This window comes from Palaemon carinicauda, chromosome 3 (assembly GCF_036898095.1).
Source record: "Palaemon carinicauda isolate YSFRI2023 chromosome 3, ASM3689809v2, whole genome shotgun sequence".
NCBI classification, from domain to species: domain Eukaryota; kingdom Metazoa; phylum Arthropoda; class Malacostraca; order Decapoda; family Palaemonidae; genus Palaemon; species Palaemon carinicauda.
The window spans coordinates 133,543,377-133,570,876 of NC_090727.1; the positions used below are offsets into that span (position 1 = coordinate 133,543,377).

At 38.1% G+C, this 27,500-nt stretch overlaps 2 protein-coding genes across 2 annotated transcripts in view; one reads left to right on the plus strand and one right to left on the minus strand.

Annotated features, from left to right (window-relative positions):
• The window catches only part of LOC137634229 (uncharacterized), a 48,204-nt gene extending 29,750 nt beyond the window's left edge, over positions 1 to 18,454 (minus strand). Inside the window, exons 1-5 of the mRNA XM_068366503.1 lie at positions 18,356 to 18,454; positions 10,670 to 10,856; positions 9,865 to 10,298; positions 6,350 to 6,524; positions 4,284 to 5,732 (exon numbers count right to left, since the gene is read on the minus strand). Coding sequence (XP_068222604.1) covers positions 4,284 to 5,732; positions 6,350 to 6,524; positions 9,865 to 10,298; positions 10,670 to 10,828 — 2,217 coding nt within the window. The 5' untranslated portion in view covers positions 10,829 to 10,856; positions 18,356 to 18,454. The remainder of the gene's footprint in view (positions 1 to 4,283; positions 5,733 to 6,349; positions 6,525 to 9,864; positions 10,299 to 10,669; positions 10,857 to 18,355) is intronic.
• The window catches only part of LOC137638545 (ATP-dependent RNA helicase DDX55), a 352,777-nt gene that overhangs the window by 216,893 nt on the left and 108,384 nt on the right, over positions 1 to 27,500 (plus strand). The gene's annotated exons all lie outside the window — the stretch shown is intronic.

Genomic DNA, 27,500 nt, shown 5'->3' on the forward strand with positions numbered 1-27,500 from the left:
ATTCCATCCTAAATATTCTTTAAACTAGTCAATTCTCCCATGAAATGCACTCTGTTAAAGCATACACTACTTCCATCTGGAGGCTTCCATTAACTTTAAGCCAACATCCGATCACCGCTTTCTTTAACTACAATATTCTAGTCGATCATAATTTTGTCTAGTCTTCAGTCTCTTCGCTGATTCCCCCAATTAAAGATGAATTGATTAATGGAAGTTAGTTCTTCCTTTCTGGCACTGGAATCACTAGGTTATTCAGTCCCATGTCAAATCACTGAATTGGGCGCGTTAAAGTTATAGAACAGCAAGAGATACTGGATACAAAATGACGATATACAAAGATGAAAATGGGAAACTGGAGTAAACTCTATAGTTGCACATAGAAATGTTAATTAGGATTGGATAGCAACATACTAGAAAGGAAATGGGAAGTGAGGTAAACAGGAAGGTTTAAAAAGTGGATTCAAAGTGACACACTTGGCCGATGCCTACAGTGTTCAATATGACCTACGCTAAAGCCACTATCCTAAAGCCCCTTCCACACAATTGGAAAATGTAGGATGGGCACTAATTTGCCCACAAGTCTTTCGCTTTGAAACTTTACCAGACTAAACAGTCCAAGGCAGACATTGGCACAAGCAGGCGAATGTGCGACTTGAGCCAGACACCGTGCAGAGGGCAGACAAAATTGTGTCAGACAATAGTCGGGCGCCCATCCAGTGGCTCAAGAATGGGCACAGGCACTTCAGTGGTTTGCCCATTGTTTCCTCGTCTACGACGTTACCTACACACTTGATCGTCACCCATACAATAAAACTGGTAACAATGTCTGCCAGCCGTCCACTTGCCCCTCGTACAGAAGGGCCATGAGACAGGGGTTCCCAACCTTCCTGTGTACCCCTAAATTAACGATGAAAGAGAAACCATGAAATTGATAGCAACATAATTCTATCAATCAACTTCAATGCAAATTACAACATCTATTGAGCAATACTGGCTGTTTTCTCGGATCCAATGTTCCACCCGAGTGAAAATGTATCACTGGGGGTACATAAACCCAGGTTGCCAACACTTGTCTTAGTGGACCAACTCTAAACTGATGTGTTCCATACACTGTTTTATGTGATTCCACATTGCAGATACAGTTCACAACTAAATCGTACACCAAATGCTTGGAAATATACTTTAGAGGATTTTTGTTTTTTGAATAGGAAAATATTGTAGAGTATTAGAAAATATTGTTTAAGAGTAAGCAACAGTAGTAACTCATAACAGTATTTCGCCATTTTTTCCATACAAAGACTCCTAGCAAGGACCTGTTGGAATGCTAAAAGTATTGGTGACCTTACCCCAGAGCCTCACCACCTGTCCACCTATCCGATGCCAGTCTACTCTCCCGAGGTATCTCCTTCTCAAACATCTTCAAAACCAACGTTGCCATTCAGTGTTGCCACAAAGTGAGTCTGGGAGAAGTCAAGAGAAGGCCTTTTGTCATGGGGAAACAAGGCCGATGACTAATTGGACATCCGACAAAGAATCACCCCCTCCCCCATCGGGGCCTGGCTAGAGGGGGTATTTTGGTAGGAACTGCAGATGGTCACCTTCTTTGCGCTTCAGACTTGGTGGAAGATGGACGTATGCTTAAAGTCCTCTTTTCCTTACCTTACACAACATTCCATCTCCTTTTTTATCACATCCCATCCTTTCCTTTTATCCTTAAAGAGCCTACCCAACAAATCTTGATTAATAATATCCTATCCTAACGTCCCAAACAAGTTGTGCCATTCGCTCCTAGCCTTAATAACTTCACCCTGTGACTGTAATAACTTCCAGTCAATAGTGTTTCAAGTTCAGAAGTTATATACTTGTTATTGATTAAGTTATAAACATACGACTTCTGTGTTCCTAGCCTCTTAAGAATAATTTGCGTAAGTGATCAGTTGATAACATATTAATCCTTTCCAAGGAACGAGATTGTATTCGCTGAAATCCTCCACGGTCTACCCCACTCCAAGTGAAACTTATGCCGCACGTGTAGCACACACGCTCGTTCGCTGTAACGGTATTTCTGTATATATCAATGTTGCTCTCCCCTCCCACTGATAACCTGTTTAAGCCTGTATTTCCATTATTCATAGTTTGAATTTTTATGCTGTTCTTGCTTGGAACAACTCATGATCTGTTGAAATAAAGTTAGTTGCATTCATCTCGCCTCTCTTATCAACTAACTGGCACCTCCACACAAAATCCTCAAGGCTTCATTTATCATGAATATCCTATTCTCTGTTGTGCTTCCTTTCTATATTACTGTATTAGTAAACGGGGAATTTTTGTAATGATATTTTTGTCGGTAATTGTCATCTTAATTCTGGCTAGTAACAATCTTACTTTCATTGTTTCTTTGATACGCCTTTGAGTCCTTAAACAAGACCCGACTCTACAGGCATAACAATATGCAAATAGAAAAACTAGAACCATAGATCCCAAAGCGGAAAATTCTTATGGGCATATTGCAATGGAGAGCAGAGTTCATGCAGTTTTACAGTGCGGGTATGGGAAATTAATAAAAGGAGAATAATAAAGATAGTAGATAGTAATTCAAAAGCACAATATAACTAACAATCTTTAAATTATGATAAAGATTGGATTGGATACATAAATTTGGGCTATAAGACCCAGCACTAGGGCCTGGGACATCATTCAGCACGTACATGCAACCAGAGTTAAAACCCAGCAGTTACACTTTAAAGTAAAATCTTAAGGGGTTGAAAACCACGATGGAATTAAAGACGTTGGAACATAGGTTTAGTTGAAGGCTTCAAAGTAACCAATGCTACAAAAACCTTCAAGTAATGTCTAAGAGCACCGCTTGAGGCCAAAATGTAATCATGCGAGGGAAAAAGGCTATAGATCATGATATCTTTTGGGGAAGAAAAATCTGACTTGGGAATCAATATTGAAGGGCATGTTTAAAAGGAGACTTAAGGTTAAAAAAGAAAATCTTCAAATGTTGTTCAGTGAATAACAGAACCACCAGTCCTAAAAGATGAGATTGTTTATTGAAGAGGTTTGATTAAGGAAATATTTGCAGAAATTGAGGAGCGATTTGAAAGATAACTACAATGATGTTTTGAGAGAGAGAGAGAGAGAGAGAGAGAGAGAGAGAGAGAGAGAGAGAGAGAGAGAGAGAGAGAGAGATAGGAAGCCAAACAATTAAAATACTAAAGTCTAGCATTCTGCTCTGAAAAAATTACGCTTTCTGCTGATAAGATATAGCACAATTAGTTTTCTTTATTGAAAAAAGGAAAAGCAAAGTGTTTTACTTAACCTTTAAAGACATATAGTTCTTGAAAGATCTAAAAAAAAATAGGTTTACAAGGCAAAAGTTTTCTACCTTTCCTCCCTTAACGCTCGCTTCACACGAGTAGGTTTTTTTTATGTGGAAATATTTCTGCCCGTTAGGAGGCATATCTTACTGCTAGAGTATTTTCCCCGAGTGGTCTTGTAGTTTCTACAAGCTTCTATACTAGAACTGTGCAGGTTAGCAGTGCACGCAGCTGGTAAATCACTGCCCCTTGGAAATTCTTCCAAGCGTGCAGTGTGCGACAGTCGTCCTTGATTTTCATCGATATCTAATCCGCTCGGGCAAAACAGTGTGCCATCAAACCTCTTGTGTAAAGCAAACCTTATTGTAGAGCATAAGTTACAATTACTCTTGTCATAACAGACTGAATAAGATTATTCATTATTTGATTTGGAACGAGTATATTATTCAACCTAGCTTGTCATTTCAAAAATTCCATATCTTTCGGGAGAAAAGGAAAATAGACATACATGCCATTCATTTATTAAATAAGTTATAGAAATAAATTTAAATACCATATAAATACGAATTATCTAACACCTACTGAGAGTGTATAACATCAGAACAGAAAAATTATAAATAGATAACCTTTCTAACTCAAGACGTCAGGTAACTAAAACATACAATTATCAATATAAAGGAAGAGACATATTCCTATACTACTTTCATCATATATTATAGCCTTATCTCATCCTCCCTGTGACAATGACAGCTGCTGGAGTCCACATGCTTAAACCCTTTCAACAGGTGGCATAGTCTACCTTCATCATTAAAAAATAAATATTTAATAGACTTCCATTTGGATGATAACTACTTTCTCCAAATAAAAATCCTGGCTAAGATTTAAGGTCAATAGTAATATATATAATTCTTTTTTTTTCCTTTACATTAAATTGGTGAGGCAAAAATTCTGTCTCAGTCACTCAAGGTCGTGCAAGAACTGGCAACGACTCCCATACAGACAGAAACCTTTATTGTGGAAACTAAAACATTGTTTTGTACGGTACATGGGGTGTTTTGGATAAGACCTTAGGTCAATCTGACCATGGGCATATAGGCATGCATCTCCGTAACTGCAGTATCCATTGTACTGGAAAGACCGACACAGCTCGGTCTTATACTTGGTCATGTCATGCTGGCGAGGGCTCGCAGGGGACGATGGAGTGGAGCGGGCCTCCTTTACAGACAAAGGGCCGGCTGATGAACCATCTGAAGAGCACCTCCGGCCTGGTTTAGACCATGGCAGGAGTTGGTTTGACCCTTCCCTCAGACGCAGAGAACGCAGCAAGTCTGCTAAGTGAAGGCTGCTCTTCTCAGACCAGTCATCTCCATCTGCTCCAGCAGCACCTGTGGAAACCTCAATTTCTTCTCCTTCATTTTCACTATCCCCAGAAAATACATTATCATTCTGAGTTTGGTCTTTATTAGTCTCGATGAATCCCACATTTTCATTGCCCTCGAATTCTAACCTCCGTTCAGCTTTCCTCCTCCTCCTGAATAAGTTTTTCGTTCTGCGCTTTCCCGAATAGTATTCTCCCTTTGCTTTATTGTGTGCAGACTTTTTAGTGGCTTGAATAATCTCCACTTTGCTTGTAATGAGATTTTTGTCTTTCACAGATTGCTCTGAATGAGCAACAGCTTGATTTTCCGAATTCATTTGCCATTTATCTGCACCATCACTCCACACTGTGGCAGAGTACAATGGGGCTTCTCGCAAGATGGCCTGAACAACATCAAAATCTTTAATATCCTGGAAGTAGATCTCGGCAGGATATTCTAATTGTTTTGTAGAAACCTCTTCCGGTGCTTCGCCTTCTGAACTCAGTTCTTCTATAACTACCTTTTCAACTGGAGAGATAGCCACTGGAGATGCATCTGGACTCTCTATTGGAAATACAAGACTACATTCTGTACTACTCCTTGGGTTTATATGGTTCACGAGCACAGCGGCATTCAAAGGGGAAAGAAAAGATTTGGCCTCTCTCTCTGAAGCCAAAGAAGAATCAGACTTACTGCTTGGTTCTTCACTTGCCTGGAGAGATCGAAGAAGACTGAGGTTCTCCTCCAACAAGATGGCAGAATTTAGAGCAGACACCTCATTACAAAGAGGAAGGGTACAGGTGAAGAACCCGTTATCATCAAAGACATCATCAGAACTGATCAATAAATTTATGTGTCCCTGAAGTGGATTAGGCGAAGGGAAGATTTTATCACAAGAATTTTCAAGGGACTGGTACTCTTTAGTAGGTGTAGAACTTATAAAGTGTAATTCAGGAACGTTGCTTCCAGGAGTTTCAAGTAATCTCCAAGTGATGTTGGCAGTGTGAGGAAATTCTTCACTGGATGGACGATAATGTAGTGCGGCCAATACCTGTAAACATTTAATTCAAATTCATGTTATTTGGCTTCCATACCTAAGAAGAATTGCTCAATTTACTCTCCTTAACTGCATGAATATTGATAAGCATCCATTTTGGTTGTTGATTTTGATTTCGAGAATGAATACTGAAAATATCAGGAAAACTTAAACTTCAAAAATAGTCATGTTAATGTAAAATCATTAACATAATTCTGCAGCTAAAGATAAACGATACAAACTAACTAAACTAAAATTTAATTACTCTAAGCACCATCCAATAAGCACTACCACATAAAAATAGTGCCTATATCCAAATATAGAGAAAGCATACAATGTTGGTGATTTTTATCATTGTATATCTGTCAGCCTTGCCCAGAAAAGTTTATCTTTTAGAATCAATAATCATATCACAAGAACAGATTAATAGAATAAAAATCACAAAAGCTGTAAAAGTGGATGAAGTGTGACACTATAAAGAATATTTCAAGGTCGCATACAGTGTGGTGTGTAATAGACGCTAGTAGTAACAACCTATGAGGAGTAGTATAATAGAAGTTTATGTTGCTAGGGTAAAAAGTTATGTAATTACATTACATTTGGTAATAAGGCAAAGCCCTCTATGACAATACCTCTTTGTTAGCAATGGAACACTTCAAAATGCCCTCTTCAGGATCGTGAATGAAGGAGCACCTAGCACCATAGCGACAGTAGCCCGTCTGGTGGTAGGACTGACAATTGCGAGTCTTGTATTTACCATGGCGGGAGGCTCCCCTTAACTCCTGAAGGCCATGGGCATAGTTGCACCTATGTGAAACACAAAAGGGGAGGCATAGCAGGTTATAGGAATGAAACCGTACCTGAAATAAATCATTCGAGAGGACACGGTTAAAACGATGACGTTACAACTGAATTAAAATTTCTCCTGGAGTACCAGAGGTTCAATGAAGCCTGTGTTACATCTGGCAGGTGGTGTGTTTATCAGTGTTTTTACGGAAACTGCTATACTTCTATTGAAAAATAATTATCTGAAAAAATATATTGGTTAATTGTTATTTTACTTTAACAAAAGAGATTTTAGCTAAACAGGGTGAAAACTGACCATTTTGCCCAGTTTTATAGTACTACATGACAAACACACCGTTAATCAAACTAGTTAGTTTTTCATTGTTTACCCTATCAGAGTATATTTCCCCTTTCTTACAGGCTGCTCCTAAGATTAAGTACCTGTGCTGGCACAAGTCAGCTTAACCTAACAATTAAATTTGAAGTTACCCGTGAAATATTAAATTTAGATCCAGTCTCGAAAAATTTACTTGGCAAAGATTCCATAGCTTAATAAGCCCAAATTATTTCTGAATAATAGCTCTCACCAATTAAAGGACACACCAAGGTATGAATCTAAGTCAAAACGAGGGCTTTGAACTCTACTGTATATTTAGAATTCCTTATGTTCTTTAGATCCTCATAATAACATTTAATGTAGTTACGTTACAAGGGCTTCTGAAGCTATCAACTAATGTTTCATTTCATTAATACTATCATTCTTCACCTTTAATTAAGCCTAATATGATTGGCTGTCAGCCTAATACCCTCACGTAACCAAGCACCTAAATCCGCAAGGACTGAATCTGCAAGAGTACTGGATCTGCATCCTTAACAAGGATTGAGAAAATTCTCTAACTCTACCTCTATCTCTACCATACACACACACGAAAACTTTGCCTACGACAGTACCTATCCGAAGAGGGAAACCGAAAATACCTAAAATTGGAAAAGGGCATTCTATAAAAATAGAAAGTTGGTTTCATACGATAAATACTCTTCAGAGTCAAACTAGGATGGGAAGTGAAGAAAGAATGCGGCGGGCTATGTTTTTAGGGTACTCATTCATGAGGTAGGAGGTTAAAGCCGAGAAATTTATCAATAAAGCACATAAGGTAAGAAAATAGATCCCAATAAACAACACTACACATGGTAAAAAAGGAACAGATTCCACTATAAACAAATGGTAAAACTATCATATATTCAGGATCAGTTAACAGAATATGAAGTGTTTCACAAGTTTTGGCTAACAGAGTTTTATGCCAGAATGTTAACAGCTTCGTAAGATATGGGGAGAAATATTAATGAAGAGAGTTATTCTTTTTCTAAGCTTATGGACAAATATCAGCTAAACGAGAAAGGTCGTCTTCAGAAACTAACTTCCTTTCTCTAACATCAATGCTAGTGATAAGAGATGTGCGAATCCCCTTCAAAGTCTTCTTGGAAAGTGATAAAACCCTAGGAACCAAATGAGTAGATGATTGGGTAAAGCATTGGGAGCGGATCTAAACTTTCTAAAGCATAGAAACTGCAAAGTTTGCTAGTAAAAAGTTTAAATCCAAAAAGTCAACTTCGTAGAAAGAAATTTATAAGAGTTGAGTGAAATTAAAGCTTAAAGAATTATCTCAACAAGTAAAGTGCATTTACAGTGGGAAAGAGGATCAGAAACCACTCTTGAAGTATCCAAATCAAGCAATTCTCAGGAAATTTGAAGAAAAAGTATAGCTGCATAGGCAGCTATACTCACCACAGCGAGAAATGAACGATAGGGGAGGAGCCCTGGTTTTAAACTGGTACCGCCACTGATACCATGTCTCCACAGATCACACGCCCACTTTCTAATTCCTTCCCCTTACTCTGTCACATTTTCTTTCTCTTTCTGTATAAATTGGTGTATTTCCAAAATTATTTCTCTATATACATATAGAAATTGGTGCGAGTAATACTGTGGATGTGGATGCAGCACCTGGCATATAAGTATGGAAGGGACCCTGCTTATATGCCACATTTAGGATTGGGGAAACATTCATATAGTATAGAAAACATGCATTTAATTATAAATCGATGATGATTTGGAACAAAACTTAGAATAATTTTGGATACAATTTTTTTTAATACACCTATTTACATAGAAACAGTGATAGAGAAAGAATGACAGACAAAGTAAACGGGTGTAGCAAGGTTGGAGAAAGAAGCCAAGCCAGCGACCTGTTGAGATGTGGCAACAGTTGGGGAATCCGTTTAAAACCAGGTGCACTACCCCTATCGTCCATTTCTCACCATGTTAATTATAGGAATAGATGATGCCTTTGTTTTCATAACCAGAAGGGGCAGGAGTTACAACAAAAATAATTGAGTGTTAGAATGATATATAAACCAACAAGAAATTGACATGGGCCTCAAAAACCAAGCTTAAGGCCTCATGAGCAAAAGGCACCACAAGACTAATGCTATGTGTACAAAGTAGTAATCCTGTATGAAATGAAGGAGAATAGCTTGCATACCAGCCCACAATAGCAAAAGGATGAAACAAGAGTCTTATTAATAAAAGTTAATGCTTACACGATCTTGATGGTTAAAAGTTCGATGGTGTTCTGGAAACACATGGAATTATGATAATTTTAAGAAATTAATTAATCGTTTCTTGAATTTATTTCCCTTCAGTAACAAAAAGAAAACCCTATTTCATACTACAACAGTTAAGGTGGAGTATATGTTGAAGTATACAAAACAGAACCTCTTGTGAGGCAAGGGTAGTTGAAGAAATAGGTTTCAATAAAAAAAGACCATATAGAAAATATGACATATGCCTACTACAAGTTAAAGGGTAAAGAGTAGATCCATCAATATTGATAAATAAATTCTGCCTGTCACTCACTGGGATTCAAATGCTTCTCCTTGGTGCTGGGTACTGGTGATGCCAATTCAAGAATATTCTAATGAAATTCTGGGAGAGAAGAATAATTAGGCATTTCAATACAGTATAAGAGAAAAGTTTGGCATATAAAGAAGTACCAAATAAACTGTAGAAGCCAGTCCTTAAAGGTTTCTTTTACATTCCAGTGGTATTGCTTTGCAGGATACGGAGTATTACCATCAAGTGCAGTCTGTTTAATATAAAAACACCTACCACCAATTTAAGGTAAATGTCATTCAAGTACAGTAAAAGTAATGTATATTCCTCCACCACTTTCCTTTCCTCAGTTCCCAACTTCTCACTCATCCTCATTTCCATCTCTCCTTATCTTACATCTACTGCTACTGCACTCTTTATCCCTCTCCCATAATCCTCCAAAACTTTAAGTGCCTCCCCATTACCCACCTGGCACCATACCTGCAGTTGCCATGAACCTGGAAGGACCGACAAAGCTCAGTCTTGTACTTCTCGGGATCAAGGGGCACAAAATCTTCGTCCAAGGATGCACAACCAGCAGCGCTCTCAGAGTAGGCACGATTGGCCTTCCTCCTCCTCCTCTTATTCTTCTTTGGGAGTTCATCTGTTGTCTTCGCAGACTGGGAGAGAGCTTCGACCTGTGGCGCCTCTTCCTCAAAGGGCCACGTGTCATGCGTTACCATCCAGTGGGGAGGGTACTGTGGTGAAGGGAGGGCTGGAAGAGATGGGGTAGGAATCGGGATTGGTGATGGCAGTGGAGAAAAGTTTCTGCAGAAGGGCGTACGTTGTTCTTCTTCCAGGTTCTCCCAAGGGAGAATCATTGAAGGTAAAGATTTTCCTGTAGGTGTGCTACATAGCCTTGCCTGGAAAGTTTATTTCTAATTATCCTTATCATCTAGTAAGTTGATGACTAACATGGTCACTAAGGTTTGACCATTTAATGAATTTCTACAGTTTCTCAAGTCTGGTTCTTAATTCTACTAAAAGGAGAATTTTGAACAATGCTCTAAAATAAAGCCCATAAATACTTCATAATGAAAAGTTTACATATAACCCTGTATTAGTTACTTAGTATAGAAACAGGATTATAAAAGATTAAAAAGCCGGATACTGAATTATCCTGTTGCATCCATCCCGACTAAATGCTAAATCTACTGTCGAGGTAACGCTAACCTAACATCACCTCGTGTCAAACTCACTACACAAACTGGGACACTTTCTTGAAGCCTCGTACCCTTGCGGAGTTGGTGTTTGGGAAAAGCGTTGGTAGGAGGTTGCCATCATCGGGAGTAGCGAGAGGTGGAGCATAGGGAGGAACATTTGGGGGCGCACCCCCTTCGTGATGTCCACGCAGCAGCCGGTCGAGAGCTGCCGCCGCCTCGACTAGGGACATACTTCGTCATTAGAGTGAAGTAAAACCTCTGGGGAGAAACGAAAACATTGTGAACTGGACCATACTTATCTGATAACTTTCAGAGTTTACTCTTCATATGAAATTGTTGTTATAGTCACAAAGATCAAATTATGGCAATGAATATTCACATTAAGTTCATGGAACTTTGTGATAAATGATTACTTCCATAGGAGTGTCACGACAGAGGTGGTGTGGACACGTGTTGAGGGTGAATGGTAGGGAAAGAGTGAGGAGGGGTTGGAAGGAACCTGTTAGGGGAGGAAGATCGAGAGGGAGGCAAAGAATTAGATGGCGAGATAAGGTGAACAATGATATGAAGAGAAGAGGTTTGGTGAAAGAGGACGCCTTTGACAAAAGGCATTAAAGCTTACACAACAGGCAACCGACCCCTTAGTGTATGGATAACTGTGGGGAAAAAAGAATATTAAATCAATAACCCATCGTTTACTAAGCGGAACTTTAACTAAATTTACTGGTTCGTAATTCTTTTTTGTACCACTGACATCTCTCTAATTGCATAACCTACTATAATGAGCACTGAAACTCACAGCCAGGAACTCTGTCATCTCTTAATTTACATAATCTGCAACAAGAGGAACTAAGACAAACTAATATACAGTAGTGGGTGTTGACAGTTTGCAACCCACCTCAGAGGACCTTGCGACAACACCTTAGTGACAACTAGAGGGGCATTCCGTAGAGCGCAGACCTCCGCCGCAGCAACTTATTTCTCAACCTTTTGCTCGACCTTGACCTTTGAACTTAACATGTATTAATTGGCGTGGATTTTCATACGCTCAAATATGAACCAAGTTTGAGTCTCTGTGACAGCGATGTGCAAACTTATGGCTGATAAAGAGAATTGGACATTTTGCTTGACCGTGACCTTGACCTTCCAAAATTTAATCATTTCCAGCTCTTTACATAGCAGTTAGTCACTGCAAGTTTCATTAAGATTACAATTATGGCCTGGAAGCTATTTATAAACGCACACGCACACACAAATTACAAATACACAAACGGGCGAAAACATAACCTTTAACCTCCTTCCAACTTCCGTTGGCGGAGGTAATAACAGGAGATAGGTGGGAAAAAAACGCTTAACATTATTATAAACGAGCAAAGTGATTAACTACCTACGGGGGATGAAACTATTGACTCGACATGTAAAAGTTGTTGAGATAAAAACAACAATATGCGTAATAATAGAGTTGACCAAAAAAAAAAAAAAAAAAAAAAAAAAAGCTGATGTGATAAGCTGATGAGACCCAAGGTCTTCATGACAACTTCATGGTATTGATTGGTAGGGTTTAGGTTTCGAAAAATCAATCGATTTCTAATGCCAAGCTTAATCATTCTATTTTCGTATTGGGAATCCTAGGCGTTCTACTAACAATTCAAATTCTTGTTTTATTTTGAGGATAAACTAAATTACCTAAGTAACTGGGAGCGCTATCACTCTCCTTCTCATACTTTTACTTTTAGGGGTTTATTTCTCGCCCTCCATCAGACACTAAGAGTCTCTTCAGGCGGGCCTTGGTGTGTGAAAATAATTTCTTACCAGTTAATATTTTGCTCTGTAACTTTTCAGTTATTCGCTAGCACTTGTATTCAGGCTTAATAGTTTTCAGATCACTATTATAACACTTTCCAAAGAGATAAGGAATTGTAAGCTTATGAGAAGGCTACAAAACCTATCATTATTATTATTATTATTATTATTACTTGCTAAGCTAAAACCCTAATTGGAAAAGCAGGATGTTATAAGCCCGAGGGCCCTAACAGGGAAAATAGCACAGTGAGGAAAAGAAACAAGGAAATAAGAGAAGAAATTAATAAATATAATAAAACATCTTAAGAACAGTAACATTGAAAATAAATATTTCATACATAAACTATGAAAACTAACATAATAAGAGGAAGAGAAATAAAGTAGAGTAGTGTGCTAGAGTGTATCCTCAAGCAAGAGAACGCCACCCCCCAAGAGAGTGGTAAAGAGGCTATGGCACCTAGTAAACCTATTACATAATGATTCACAGGGGACGCAAAACATTCTCCTACTTTAATGAAAAGCCAAATTTTTCCGGGATTAATTTTGTCTATGCATTTACAACAATCATTTGTAACGTTAGTGATATGGTGGGGGGGGGGGAGAGTGGAGAGTGCAGTCTTTGCTCCTGGCTAAAAGAGTTCCAACCACTTTACAACTACTGAAAGTGAGGCTCTAGTCAACACTTTTTTTTATTCTACTTTTCTGAGGGTTCTCTGTTACTTGCCCAAATAATTCACTAAATCTTTATTAAGATGATTTCGTAAACTGGCCTTCAAAAAATCGAAATTATTCCTACACTTGTACTCTATAAATTAGAAAGTCCTTTCATTGCAAAACACTGAGAAAAGATGGATAATTTTGCAAGTTATGTTACTTTTAAAGGTTTAAAAAGGTGGCTCATGAACGGCAGAGGCAAGGGACAGTGACATTGCTCTATCAAGCAGGGCAATGCCCTAGAGACTGACCATATATACTAGTTTACTTGTTTTGGGTTTAAATCCAACCCTCCACTGAAGTCGAGTGAACTACTTCTCGGGCGGGTCCATATCAACCATCTATCGAAACATTTAAATTATAACATACAATTCTTTGATTGTAGCATCTTCCAAATCATATGATCTTGTGAAAGGCAATGTCTTTAGTTTCTTCTTAAATTCGATGTCTCCCTTTAGGTCCTTCATTTCAGTTGGCAGTTTATTATAATGTCTAGGCGCACAGTAGCTAAAAGCCCTTTCACCAAATTTGTTCTTGGTTCAGATAGCCTATGCTTGTCACTCATATTACATATGATCAGCGCCCAAAACCCCTCTACGCCCAAGCTAGGACCAGGGAATGGCTGCTGATGACTCAGCAGATAGACCTATAGGCTCCCCCACAAGGATGGTAAGATTGCAGCGACCAAAGGAACTAATGAGTTTGAGTGGGCCTCGAACCCCTGTCTGGCGATCACCAGGCAAGGACGTTACCACATCGGCCATTGAATTCATTATTTTTATTTTGTAATTTTAGGATATTTCAATTTCATTGCATTTCTGACTATGATTATTGGTACAAACCAACCGTTGATGAATCGTCTACCCTTTCATATCTACAATTATGGAAAATCAGTGAGAAAACGGAGTTTTGTTATAGGAAAAAAAATAATGTTGGTTCGCAATTACAACAATGTTTAAAAAAATGCGTAAAACACAAGACTACCCGAGGGAAAGTATGTGGTTCATGTATTTGGTGAGGGAAAATTAAAGTATCCTATGATTACAAATAATTTGCATCACTTCACACAAATGGTCTTTACTCCGCTGTGGCTCGCCCTGTACACACATCTGGATATCAAAAGAGGCAATGGATGTGCAGTGTGCCAACTATGTGGGTGAGCATTTCTGATTGATTAACTGATTGATTTGAGGTTTTCTGGCATCAAATCAATCAATCAAGAGTTTTGACTTTCATAAAAGCAACATCATCTATATAACTAGAGGGGGCACTCAGTAGAGGGCAGACCTCCGCCGCTGCAGCTTATTTCTAGAAATATTGCTTGACCTTGACCTTTGACCTTAACATGTATTAATTGCTGTGGACTTTCATACACAATTTTGAACAAAGTTTGACGTCTATGACGACTATATCCAAACCTATGGCTAATTACATGAATTGGACATTAACTTGACCGTGACCTTGACCTTCCAAAATTTAATAACTAACTGCTCCTTAAATAACCGTTAATCCCCGCAAGCTTCATTACTTACTTACTTGTTTTGGGTTTAAATCCAACCCTCTTCTACGATTCAAAGTGTGGCTTGGTAGCTATTCACAAACAAAACAAACAAACAACCACATAAACAAGGGGTAAAATATAACCTTTCAACTTCGTTGGCAGAGGTAATGAGCGGAGAAGTTATAAATATAATCATATGCCAAAATAGATTTAATAGACATTATCGAATTAGATTGTACACCCTTCAGGGAAGAATTCCTCTCGTAAAAACAGTCAATGTTTTATGGTGACCAGGCTGACAAGAGTCTTTTTAAAGTTTATATACGACATATCTGTTTTTTATGTTAATAGTTTATATATGACATATCTATTTTGGCGTTGTTACTGTTTTTAGAATGATTTCTTGTTAATTTGTTATCATTTATTTATTTCCTTATTTCCTTTCCTCACTGGGCTATTTTTCCCTGTTGGAGCCCTTGGGCTTACAGCATCTTGCTTTTCCAACTAGGGTTGTAGCTTGGCTAATAATAATAATAATAATAATAATAATAACGGAAGTGGATAGAGGTATAAAAGTTGTTAAAAAAAATCTGTGAATTTCTTATTGGGTCAAGGCGCTAGCTAATGATTACATTTTACAAAACACAGAAAAACTCACAAAAATCAATCGCCAAAAAACACATCCGCAAAAACCATCCCATAGGTAAACAATGGATTTATACAAAGTCAGTGGCGTTCACCATTTAGTTAATGTATATGCAAGTTATTACCCCCCAACACCTGTTAGTCATACCGATAAACACGGCAAAACAGCCAGCAACAGTCAATTTCTTATATGGAATTCCTGTTTGACAGGAAATTTAAGCATCACATAATCAGTTTCTTCCTTCAATTTCCGAACTATTCAACTCAACATAAACAACAACCAGTTGTGCAATAACCCTGAAATTTGAACTGTCTGTAGTATAATTCTTCAAAACTCTTTTGGAATATAGGATTAGAAAATAGCCTACCGTAAATTTGTGACCACGTACCCTTATTTAAATACTGAACGAATTTGAGAAAAAATAAAACAGGCCAATAACTATAAGAATAAAACTAGAATAAGAATTTAATCTATCTCAGGGGGCCAGCTGGTTGCAAAATCTCTTAAATGTGTGTTAGTTTTTTTTTTTTTATTTCCCTCCGATTAGTTTAAGCTAGGTTAGGCCCTAGCTATGCAAAATGGCAGGTGTTATCAGTAAAAACAACACTTTGGTTGGTAAATATTAACACTAACTTCGCATAGACGACTATACACTTGTGCATACCCTCTCGAGTCTGTTCTTACAGAATAACTTTATTTCATGTAATTTTTGTCTTGAAATTTTCTCCCTTAAAGTAATTTGTCCAAATTCCAGTTTCCCTCGTCTTTATAACAGGCTGTCATATACAATTCTAGACTATTTATCAAACCTGAAAATCAAAATTTCACTCCGGAAATTAACACAGAAATCTGACCTAACCTATTGTTCCCCACATAACCTAGCTTAGGATGCCGTGTCCTTGCCATTTAACTTGGAGTTCCTAATCAGTGATTTAACCACTACAGTCCGATCGTCTCAGTTTTGGAAAAGGAGGCGATTAATTAAAAGGACTATTTTCCATACTCAATATTGGTCTGAAACAAATTGAAATTACTGTATAAGAGGAATTTTGGCAAATTAGACTAAAAAATACATGCGAAACAAGAGGATGAAAGAATGGTATGAAAATGAAGTGTGACGAAATGAAGATTGGTGGGGGAAAATAAAAGTGTCATGTGATTTATGAAGGATTTGATTGGTTATTCAAACTATAATGACAACAGCGGCCAGGTCATATCAAAGTATTTTTTTTTTTTTTTTTTTTTTTTTTACTCATTGTTAAGTTTCATTTGCAAAAAAATATTACTGTGCACAATAATATGGGTTTCTGAAAAAATCGTGTGGAGAGGTTATGAATATAGGTTTCCCCATATAAGTGGGCGGTTTTAGATAATATATAATTACTTTGGTCATCCATGTTTCTATTAAGAAGTAGTACAGTACCACATATATAACACCATGACAATACACAAAAACCGGACGACCAATATGTAAAAAAAAAAACACGAAACTGAGGCAGTGTTAGATTAAGATGATTCTTTAAGACACTGAAAAACACCTATTTGTTGTGGCCTATCACGAACTGCAATTCACCAAAAGCTTTGAAGTGACAATCTTTGAAAACTTTCGAAATCATATGAGCAATATTACAAATCAAATACAGACAAATTTTAGTTTAGGTGTCGACTTTACTGACAAAACTTTACCATCTTTATCTGAATTAGGCAGAGTTGAAACTTATATGAACAAATTTTAGTTTGGGGGTCGACTTTACAGACAAAACTTTAACATCTTCATCAGAATTAGGCAAAGTTGAAACTTATATGAAAAAATTTTAGTTTGGGGGTCGACTTTACAGACAAAACTTTAACATCTTCATCAGAATTAGGCAAAGTTGAAACTTATATGAAAAAATTTTAGTTTGGGGGTCGACTTTACTGACAAAACTTTAACATCTTCATCAGAATTAGGCAAAGTTGAAACTTATATGAAAAAATTTTAGTTTGGGGGTCGACTTTACTGACAAAACTTTAACATCTTCATCAGAATTAGGCAAAGTTGAAACTTATATGAAAAAATTTTAGTTTGGGGGTCGACTTTACTGACAAAACTTTAACATCTTCATCAGAATTAGGCAAAGTTGAAACTTATATGAAAAAATTTTAGTTTGGGGGTCGACTTTACAGACAAAACTTTAACATCTTCATCAGAATTAGGCAAAGTTGAAACTTATATGAAAAAATTTTAGTTTGGGGGTCGACTTTACTGACAAAACTTTACCATCGTTATCAGAATTAGGCAAAGTTGAAACTTATATGAAAAAATTTTAGTTTGGGGGTCGACTTTACTGACAAAACTTTACCATCGTTATCAGAATTAGGCAGAGTTGAAACTTATATGAACAAATTTTAGTTTGGGGCTCGACTTTACAGACAAAACTTTACCATCTCAGAATTAAGCAGAGATGAGATCACGGCTGTACACAGTAGGGCTATTTGTTGAACAAGCTACTATAGCAAGGCGATCGGCAAACAAATATCCTTCAAACTACTATTGCAAGGCTATCTGCAACCAATATCCTTCAAACTTACCACCATAATTTGAACCGGTCACTTCACCAAGAATCAATTCAACGATAACAACACAACAAAGAACCGAAAAACCTTCTTTGGAAATTAACCAACACCCAAAACAAATTTAAGACCCTCGTTGGGAGGGTCATTACACTCAAAAGGTAAACTCCCTAGCTAATAGTATTAAAATCTCTTTTAGAATATCCTTCAAGTCTCCATTAAGGCCTTTTAAAATATAAGTAGTCTTCATTAAGTTCTTTTAAAATATACTTCGTCTTCATTAAGTCAATAATAATAACAAAACAAATTCAGACCCTCGTTTGGTGGGCCATTACACTACTCGAAAGGTAAACTCTCTAGCAAATAGTATTAAAATTTCTTTTTAAATATCCTTCGTTTCTAATAATAACTTTTAAAATATACTTCAAAGTCTCCATTAAGGCCTTTTAAAATATACATCGTCACCATTAAGTCAATAATAATAAACAAATAAACAAACAACAAAACTGTCAGAAGGAAGACGCACTCCTGGCTACGTACCCCAGCCCAAACAGCAACTGCTGTTCCCAAGAAACAGCAAAAGTTAACACTGAGGGAGATTTTGACACCTCACAGGACGTAGGGGGGAGGAGGGGGGTTTTAATGTCCCGAGGGGTAACGAACGTACAATAAAGCTTTTGAATTCCACATTTTTATATAATATAAAACAATATCATTTTTCTATGATCATATGAAAATTACATAATCAACATATTTAGACATATGTTTTCTGTTGACGCATTTACTACGGCAGAAATTTTTCGACATTACAAGGAGTGGTTATCTTTCAGGTAAAAAAAAAAATGAACATTTTTAATTCACATTCCCACAAAGCTTGTCAGAATGTTTGTTTAAATGCTACATAAGTAAAATTTGCAGTGGCTATATATATAAACAATCATTTTAACAGAACACTTGATTTATAAAAAAAAAAAAATAGCATAACTCCAAATAGGCGGACCACGAACAGTGTTTATTTGTAAACAATAACTCATTAACTCACAGTATATAAAAATAAACAAATAAGAGAGAAAATAAGAGAGAAAATGTGAGATATTACACTTGACCTTAATAAAACAATTCTTGACAAACTTATTCCGTTGAGATTAAGAAAAAATTGAGATTTTAATGTTTTGTTATTTTTGTTCGACACTTTATATTTATTTTTTCATAAATGTAGCTCCGTACAAATAAAAGGAAATGAATGTTAAGATTCATGGAGAATGGCATTTCTACTTGTTAAATAACGCTTACAACAACTAAATAATAATAATAATAATAATAATAATGATAATAATAATAATAATGGTGATAATAATAATAATAACAATAATAATAATAATAATAATAATAATAATAATAATAGAGGGCACATTAACTAATACATATTCACCATTTGACAATAGATATTAAAAATAAACCGATATTCATTTCGGCGAATAATATATCGATTTGATATAAAACATGTCTAAAAGCCTATTGAGGGCTTGAAGGATAATGAAGAAATTTAAATGGACTTATTGACTTCTAAAATTGTGGCAGCAATGTGGAATTTCGGCGTCTTTCAATCCGTGGGGCCCGAGTTCAAGCTGAGCTACTAGGGAAGGGAGTTTGGATAGGCCATAACCTTGTCCACCCTGGTCCTGCCCTATCAATTATGTCTCCAGGATACTGCAACAGCGAAGTGACCTGCTCCTTATCTATACCGCTCATGAGTTACCTTTAAACCTTCATCCTCATCATTTCCTCCTACGCCTATTGACGCCAAGGGCCTCCGTTAGATTTCGCCAGTCGTCTCCATCTTGAGCTTTTAAATCAATACCTATCCATTCATCATCTCCGACTTTACGTTTCATAATTATCAGCCATGTAGGTCTGGGTCTTCCAACTATTCTAGTGCCTTGTGAAGCCCACTTGAAAGTTTGGTGAAATAATCTCTCTTGGGGAGTGCGAAGAGCATGCCCAAACCATCTTCATCTACCCTTCACCATGATCTCATCCACATATGGTACTCGAGTAAGCTCTCTTAGCTTCATTTCTAATCATGTCCTGCCATTTATGACAATGACACAATCTCCAATAGATTTCGTAGATTTGAGAACAAAGTCCACAGAAGGATATTGGGAGTTAAATGGCAGGACATGATTAGAAATGAGACTATAAGAGAGACTACTCGAGAGCCATATGTGGTTGAGATTATGATGAGGGGTAGATGGAGATGGTTTGGGCATGCTCTGCGCACTCCCCAAGAGAGATTAGTTCACCAAATGTTCAGCTGGGCTCCACAAGGCACTAGAAGAGTTGGAAGACCCAGGCCTACTTGGCTGAGGACTATGAAGCGCGAAGTAGATGATGAATGGAGAAGTATTGAATTAATACCTCAAGATAGAGACGACTAGCGAAATCTAACCAAGGCCTTTTGCGTCAATAGGCGTAGGAGGAGATGATGATGATTTATTAAAAAAGCCAAACTCGGAGAACGGCCACATTCCTTCATTCAGACCTGCATAAACTCTCTCTCTCTCTCTCTCTCTCTCTCTCTCTCTCTCTCTCTCTCTCTCTCTCTCTCTCTCTGGGGCTACAGGCAAGGCCGCAGAATCGCAAGAGCCCGTGCTTAGCCACAAGGGCTAGGTAATCTCTCTCTCTCTCTCTCTCTCTCTCTCTCTCTCTCTCTCTCTCTCTCTCTCTCTCTCTCTCTCTCTTCGCAGGTACCGAAAACCCAGGCAATGAATGGGTCATCCCTTGGGGTCACCTGTCGGGTCGAACCAAAAGGAATTTCAACCTTCTAATCCAGCCACAGAGATGGTTATCATCGGCTGACCGCCTCGGGACGTTCCATCGGAATCTGGCCCTTACTGACAGTCCGTAAGGGTCAAAATGCCTCGGCAAACGGGGCACCCCGCTGCTCTGACACGCCTTAATTGCCTCGAAACAAAGGAAAGGTGTTAGTGCGTGAAATTGTAAATAGTAGGTTGTGCCCTTAAACAAACACTGAGCTGTCATCACCTTCCCCGTCAGGGGTGATGAATTGGAAGGGTCCTGGCTCTGTGCCCCGGAGGAATTGGAACCGGGGAGGTGGGCGAGTAGGATGTAGGAGGAGGTGGAGGGAAAGGGATTACGGTGGGTCCATGAAAAAGGAGGCATCCTTGGTATTTTTGGACCTACGCCATGGAACCCATAAGGGGCTGCCGCTGAGGTCTTGGTTAGTCTCGGCCATAGTCTCGGTAGATACGATGGAAGGTCATAGGACAATGGAGACTCTTTAGTTGGTCCAAATCCTCTTTGCCATTTATTTTCAATTTCCCATTCATCTCAAGATTCAGTATTTTTTATGTATTCCATTTTCCAATTCATCTTACAATTCAATTTTTCTTTATAGTTTCTTCCACTTCCTGTTTATCTTACCATCCATTCATTCGTCCCTTTGGTTTTCAGTTGTCTGATTCTATAATTCTTTCTAAAAATATTAATATTCATAATTACTACTTTCCTCTTGTCCAAAGTTCCCTGGTCGATTTGGCCCGTGGAGAGGGGGACAGGGAGACCATTCAGCAAATAGGAAAAAGGACGTGAGAACGGAAGTAAAGTGGATCGCTAAAAATCGGGTACAGGTCTAAAGGGACTCTGCCTATAGTCCATTTCTTTTGGCGAGTCATATTTGCACCGACTCGCAACGGTGCCCTTTTAACTCGGAAAAGTTTCCTGGTTGCTAATTGGTTAGAATTATCTTGTCCAACCAATCAGCGATCAGGAAACTTTTCCGAGCTAAAAGGGCACCGCTGCGAGTCGGTGCAAATATGACTTGCTAAAAGAAATGGACTATTGTGGAAACGTCCCTGCCTAGCAACCTGTTGGACGGGGATTCGAGACCCATTGAAGCTCGATAAGCCTCACTATCTTTTATGATCAAGGGATGGGGAAGTTTTGGGAGAGCCTAGAGGTCTATCTGCTGAGTTAGCAATAGCCATTGCCTGGCCCTCCCTGGTCCTAGCTTGATGGATTGGGTGCTGATCATATGTAAATATGGCTGTACTCTACGGCATTGTCCTGTCCCTCCCCTCTGCCATTCAATTTTACTTGCTAAGCTACAATCCTAGTTGGAAAACTAGGATGCTATAAGCCCAGGGGCTCCAACAAGGAAAACAGCCCATTGAGGAAAGGAAACAGGGAAAAATAAAATATTTTCAGAAGAGCAGCAACATTAAAATAAATATCTCCTATATAAACTACAAAAACTTTAACAAACAAGAGGAAGAGAAATGAGATAGAATGGTGTGCCAGAGTGTACCCTCAAGCAAGAGAACTCTAACCCAAGACAGTGGAAAACCTTTAAATCTTAGATATTCAATTTAAATGATACTACCAGTGAAATGGCCTTAGGGTACCTCCTGCCCTAATTGGTATGAGTAATTAGTTCCATAACGCTTTACCTCCGTTCCAGTTTCCTTTCTTCTATCTTGCTGTTCAACATCTTAAGTTTAACTTCTTAGCTCTGAGTAACCTCCCTAAACCTATAGTCCATTTCTTTTAGCGAGGCAGATTTTCACCGACTCGCAGCGGTGCCCTTTTAGCTCGGAAAAAGTTTCCTGATCGCTGATTGGTTGGACAAGATATTTCTAACCAATCAGCGATCAGGAAACTTTTCCGAGCTAAAAGGGCACCTCTACGAGTCGGTGCAAATATGACTCGCTAAAAGAAATGGGCTATAGTGTTTGATTCATTTCCTTAAATACTATCCTAACTAATCACCTACTGAATGAGATCAGTGATTTTCCATGATACATTTCGCCTTAGAAGCAAAAACTCTTACCATTACGCTATGAAAGGATATAATGATTTCAGTTTTACTCTAAGTATCTGATTTCGACAGATATACTATGCACAAATGAGCTAAATGCTTATCTTAAATTACAGCGTAGCAGGTATGATTTGGGCGAATTTCTCTTTCTGGTCCACGGCGTCAATGACCTTAGATGTCAGGATGCCTGAAAACATTAAATCAATCAATCAAGCTTCCTGGTCCAAATTCTTCATTCTATTTATTATCCAAATTTAAACGAATTGCGCCTCCTGATCAAAATTCTAAAACTAAAGTTGGAATTCTTCATTACATTCATTATTCGAAATTCCAAAATAATTCAATGGAAAAAAAAAAAAAAAAAAAACAAGATGTTAAGACCTGATATTTTGTGTCATCTTTATCCCCCACATCTATCCCTACACTAAAGGGTCGGTTGCCTTTGATGTGTCGCCTAAAACTGTTTAAAGGTTTAAAGGCCGCTCATGAATGGCAGAGGCAAGGGACAGTGACATTGCCTTACCAAGCAGGACAATGGCCTAGAGACTGACCATATATACACATATGATCAGCACCTAAGCCCCCTCTCCACCCAAGCTAGGACCAAGGAGGGCCAGGCAATGGCAGCTGATGACTCATCAGATACACCTATAGGTTCCCCCAAACCCCACATCCTTAGCTCACAAGGCTGGTGAGCTTGCAGCGACCAAAGAAACTAACGAGTTTGGCGTTCACAAGTCAGGGACGTCTTTCGTTCGAAAGTTTTCTCTAACCAATTGGTATCTCTCCGGTAAATCTGGTCCCAACCAGACGTGTGAATTAGTGGTGCAGTACTTGATTCACGTTTGGAACGCTAGTGATTTGCTCTCGCTCTACCGGTCAACAATCCACCCGATTACAAATGGTTAATAGCATCCTGTGAGGTCAGAAAAATGCTTGGGCCTCGATGCTTTTTACCTTGGCAAACGTGGGAGCAATCCATGGTCCCAATAATTGTAAGCTGAGGGCTGCAACATTCAGGCCGGGAGCACACTAGCGACTCTGTGGCGCCCCAAAGCCACGCCACGCCTGTGGCTGGGATGAGCGACAGAGAGCCACAGTCGCTTGCCACAGTCACTAGTTTGCGCAGCAAAACTTGAAAACAATGGAAACCTATGGGAAACCACAGCCCCGCCACACGATGCTGTGACTTTGTGGCGCCTAAGAGTCGCTGTGTGCTCCCGGCCATATGCATATACATTGACATCATGCACTTTTTTCTTTCAAATTTGGTGATACCCTCCAGGTTTTCAGCAAAACTATTTATGAAGTGCGACTGCTGGCCTCACGTCTTGTCAAGGGGCTTGTGAGCAGACTGCAAATAACTTTTAATGGTGGTCTGTTGTTGTTGAAGATTGCCCGGCCCCTTTTGGCCAGATACGGGCTCTTGCAATCTTGCAGCCCGTAGAACCCACCAAGCCAGGTAATGATCAGACTCAAGACTGCTCACCTCCGTTGATTGAATGACCAATTATATGGGCTTAACTTTACTCCTTCCCTGATGATGAGTCCTGGGTCATTTTTTTTTCTTCAAACTTCAATTACTAATCTTTAGTTTTGTTGTTAATCACTAAACTGTACAAAGCTTTATTTTCTTATTCCAATCGGCTAAGTCTTTTCCCTCTATTTACCTACGTACTTGAGAATATCTATCGTGGCGACTTTAATTTACACAATGATAATTGCTCTATTTCATGAGAATTGATGCATCCCTTATCTATTTTGAGCCTATTGCTATGAAATCCAAAATTTATCACCTAAAATACATCCTTGATCTTCTCTATATATTTACAAATATTTTACTATATAAAACAACAACAGTGAAAGGGTGCTAAATTCCACGTATAGTCTTTCCTTTATCCAGCTAGGGTCCAAGAAGCCTCTCTCACCACAGACCAATAAATCAACATGCAGAATGGTGGTGTTTTGGTGCAAGATCCAGAACGATACGAAACGTGGCTATGGTCAATTTAGAAGCCTCAATACTATAAATAAGAGACTATAGTCCATTTCTTTTATCGATGCAGATTTGCACCGACTCGCAGCGGTACCCTTTTAGCTCGGAAATGTTTCCTGATCGTTGATTGGTTAGAATTATCTCGTCCAACCAATCAGCGATCAGGAAACTTTTCCGAGCTAAAAGGGCACCGCTGCGAGTCGGAGCAAATCTGCATCGATAAAAGAGATTGACTATAGGTGGCTAAGTTGGTTAGAGCAGCAAGCTTGAACTTCTTTGAAGTCACAGTGTGGCGTGGGTTCAAATCCACAGCCGACCAGTCAGAGAGGCGGACACTTTGCTATCCGTGTAGACACCTCAGGATTATGTATGTAAGCGCCGGATAGGTTTGCTCAAAAAGCAAATGGGTGTTACAGACTAAAACACACACAATCAAAGCCACTCCAACACCTAAAAAACATAGCAGACACCTCACACGTCTCGAACTCTTGACCTAACCGCACCAGTACTCCTGCTGCTTGGAGGAAGGACGCTTGTGACTGGTATAACACATGAACATACGCTACCGGGGTCTAAGCGATGTCAGGCAGGGCAGCCGATCGGGACTACGGTCTACCCCAAAGCTAAAGCAAAGTCCTTCAAAAAGAGGGAAACTGTGCTTACCCCATACAAAATGGAGAAAAGCACGTTAATAGAAGAATACTAGAAATAAGTCATCTTGACCTACAACTCTCAATGAACCTCATACGGTCATTGAAGCAAATTAGTCGTCGAATGACCTTTCTCTACCGAACACCTGTCATGCTCTAATAGCTGACAGTAATTAGCTTTTTATTGAAGAGACAATAAAATATTTTACTTACCTTAGACTATTCGATAGTCGAGATTCAGATGGAATATTTTTCAATTGTATATTCAAAGTCGTGTGCAACCACATCAATGATAACCGTGTTTTTTAATATTTGTTCCAAGGGGTTGAATTGATATCCTGATATTATCATTTACATATTATAAGTAGCATTCATCTACACTTTAAAAACGCATTTTTAATCGGAAATTCTCCGTAAAAATACACTGTTTTCAGCCCTATTTCAGTAAACTACAGGCGACCGTAATTTTTCCCTCACTTTGTTATTACTTTTTACGGGTTGGTGAACGTAATATCACTCCTTAACATCAATATATCCATTTTTAAAACGGTAAATTCCTGGCAACATTTATTCCCGGATTTTTAACGTTTCATTTTTTACGGCAAATTTTTAACAGTGTAGATCAGTGGAACCAATACTGCAACTTGTCTTAAGGGGTTGTATCAATATCCTTACTGCTTACTTCGTATAATAACAAGTCTCCACTTCTCCAGCCCTTTATAGAGTTGCTGAGAAGTACCTTAAATCTGGATGGATTCATGGAATGTTGGCCATATGGCCCAGCGTTGGGACCTGGGAGATATTTCGGCGAAGATGCACAAATGAAAGAAAAAATATGAAGTCAAATTTGAAAAGGGTTGGAAAGCAATATGGAACTAGAGGGGCACCTAGTAGAGCGCAGACCTCCGACGCGGCAGCTCATTTCTCGACCTTTAGCTCGACCTTGGCCTTGACCTTTGACCTTAACATGTATCAATTAGCGTGGATTTTCATAAACTCACATATGAACCAAGTTTGAAGTCTCTGTGACAACAATGTCCAAATTTATGGCTGATCACGTGAATTGGACATTTTGCTTGGCCGTGACCTTGACCTATGACCTTGACCTTCCAAAATTTAATCATTTCCAGCTTTTGACCTAACAGTTAATCCCTCCAAGTTTCATTACACTATGATTACTACTGTGGCCTGGAAGCTGTTCACATACAAACACACACTAGCAAACAAACAAATAGGGGTTAAAACATAACCTCTTTCCAACTTCATTGGCGGAGGTAAAAAACGGAGCGGGAATAGAGGTAAAACAATAGGCTTTAAAGTAACATTTAGTTTTCTTTCCAGAGAGACAGTATGTCTACAGGAAACAATGGGGTACTTCTGACATCCTTTTAGATCGCCTACAGTTAAGACTTGTTCAAGATTGGTTTTCTTGACAAGACTTTGTTAACCATAAGGCTTGAAGCAAGGAGCGCGTGTGGAAGCTGCACGTCTGATATCCGCTATATTTGCTATTAAGAAATCAAATGCAGAGTTTTTGATTGTGTTATTACTCTATTTTGGCTATCTAAGAATGTGGATAATTTGTACAAAAAACACAAACACACACACATCCCACCCACACACATACACACACTCACATCCCACCCACACACATACACACACTCACACACACACACACACACATATATATATATATATATATATATAAATATATATATATATATATATATATACAGTATATATATATATATATATATATATATATATATATATATATATATATATATATATATATATATATATATATATATATATATGCTTATAAGTCACTAAATATCGTGTGACAATATATTCAGCCAAGGCCACAGGAAAAATAAAAGAAGGCGTACCGAGCGCTTTCGTGTTATTTCAACACATTTTCGAGGTACCTCGAAAATGTGTTGAAATAACACGAAAGCGCTCGGTACGCCTTCTTTTATTTTTCCTGTGGCCTTGGCTGAATATATATATATATATATATATATATATATATATATATATATATATATATATATATATATATATATATATATATATATATATATATATATATATATATATATATATATACTGTATATATATATATATATATATATATATATATATATATACTGTATATATATATATATATATATATATATATATATATATATATATATACTG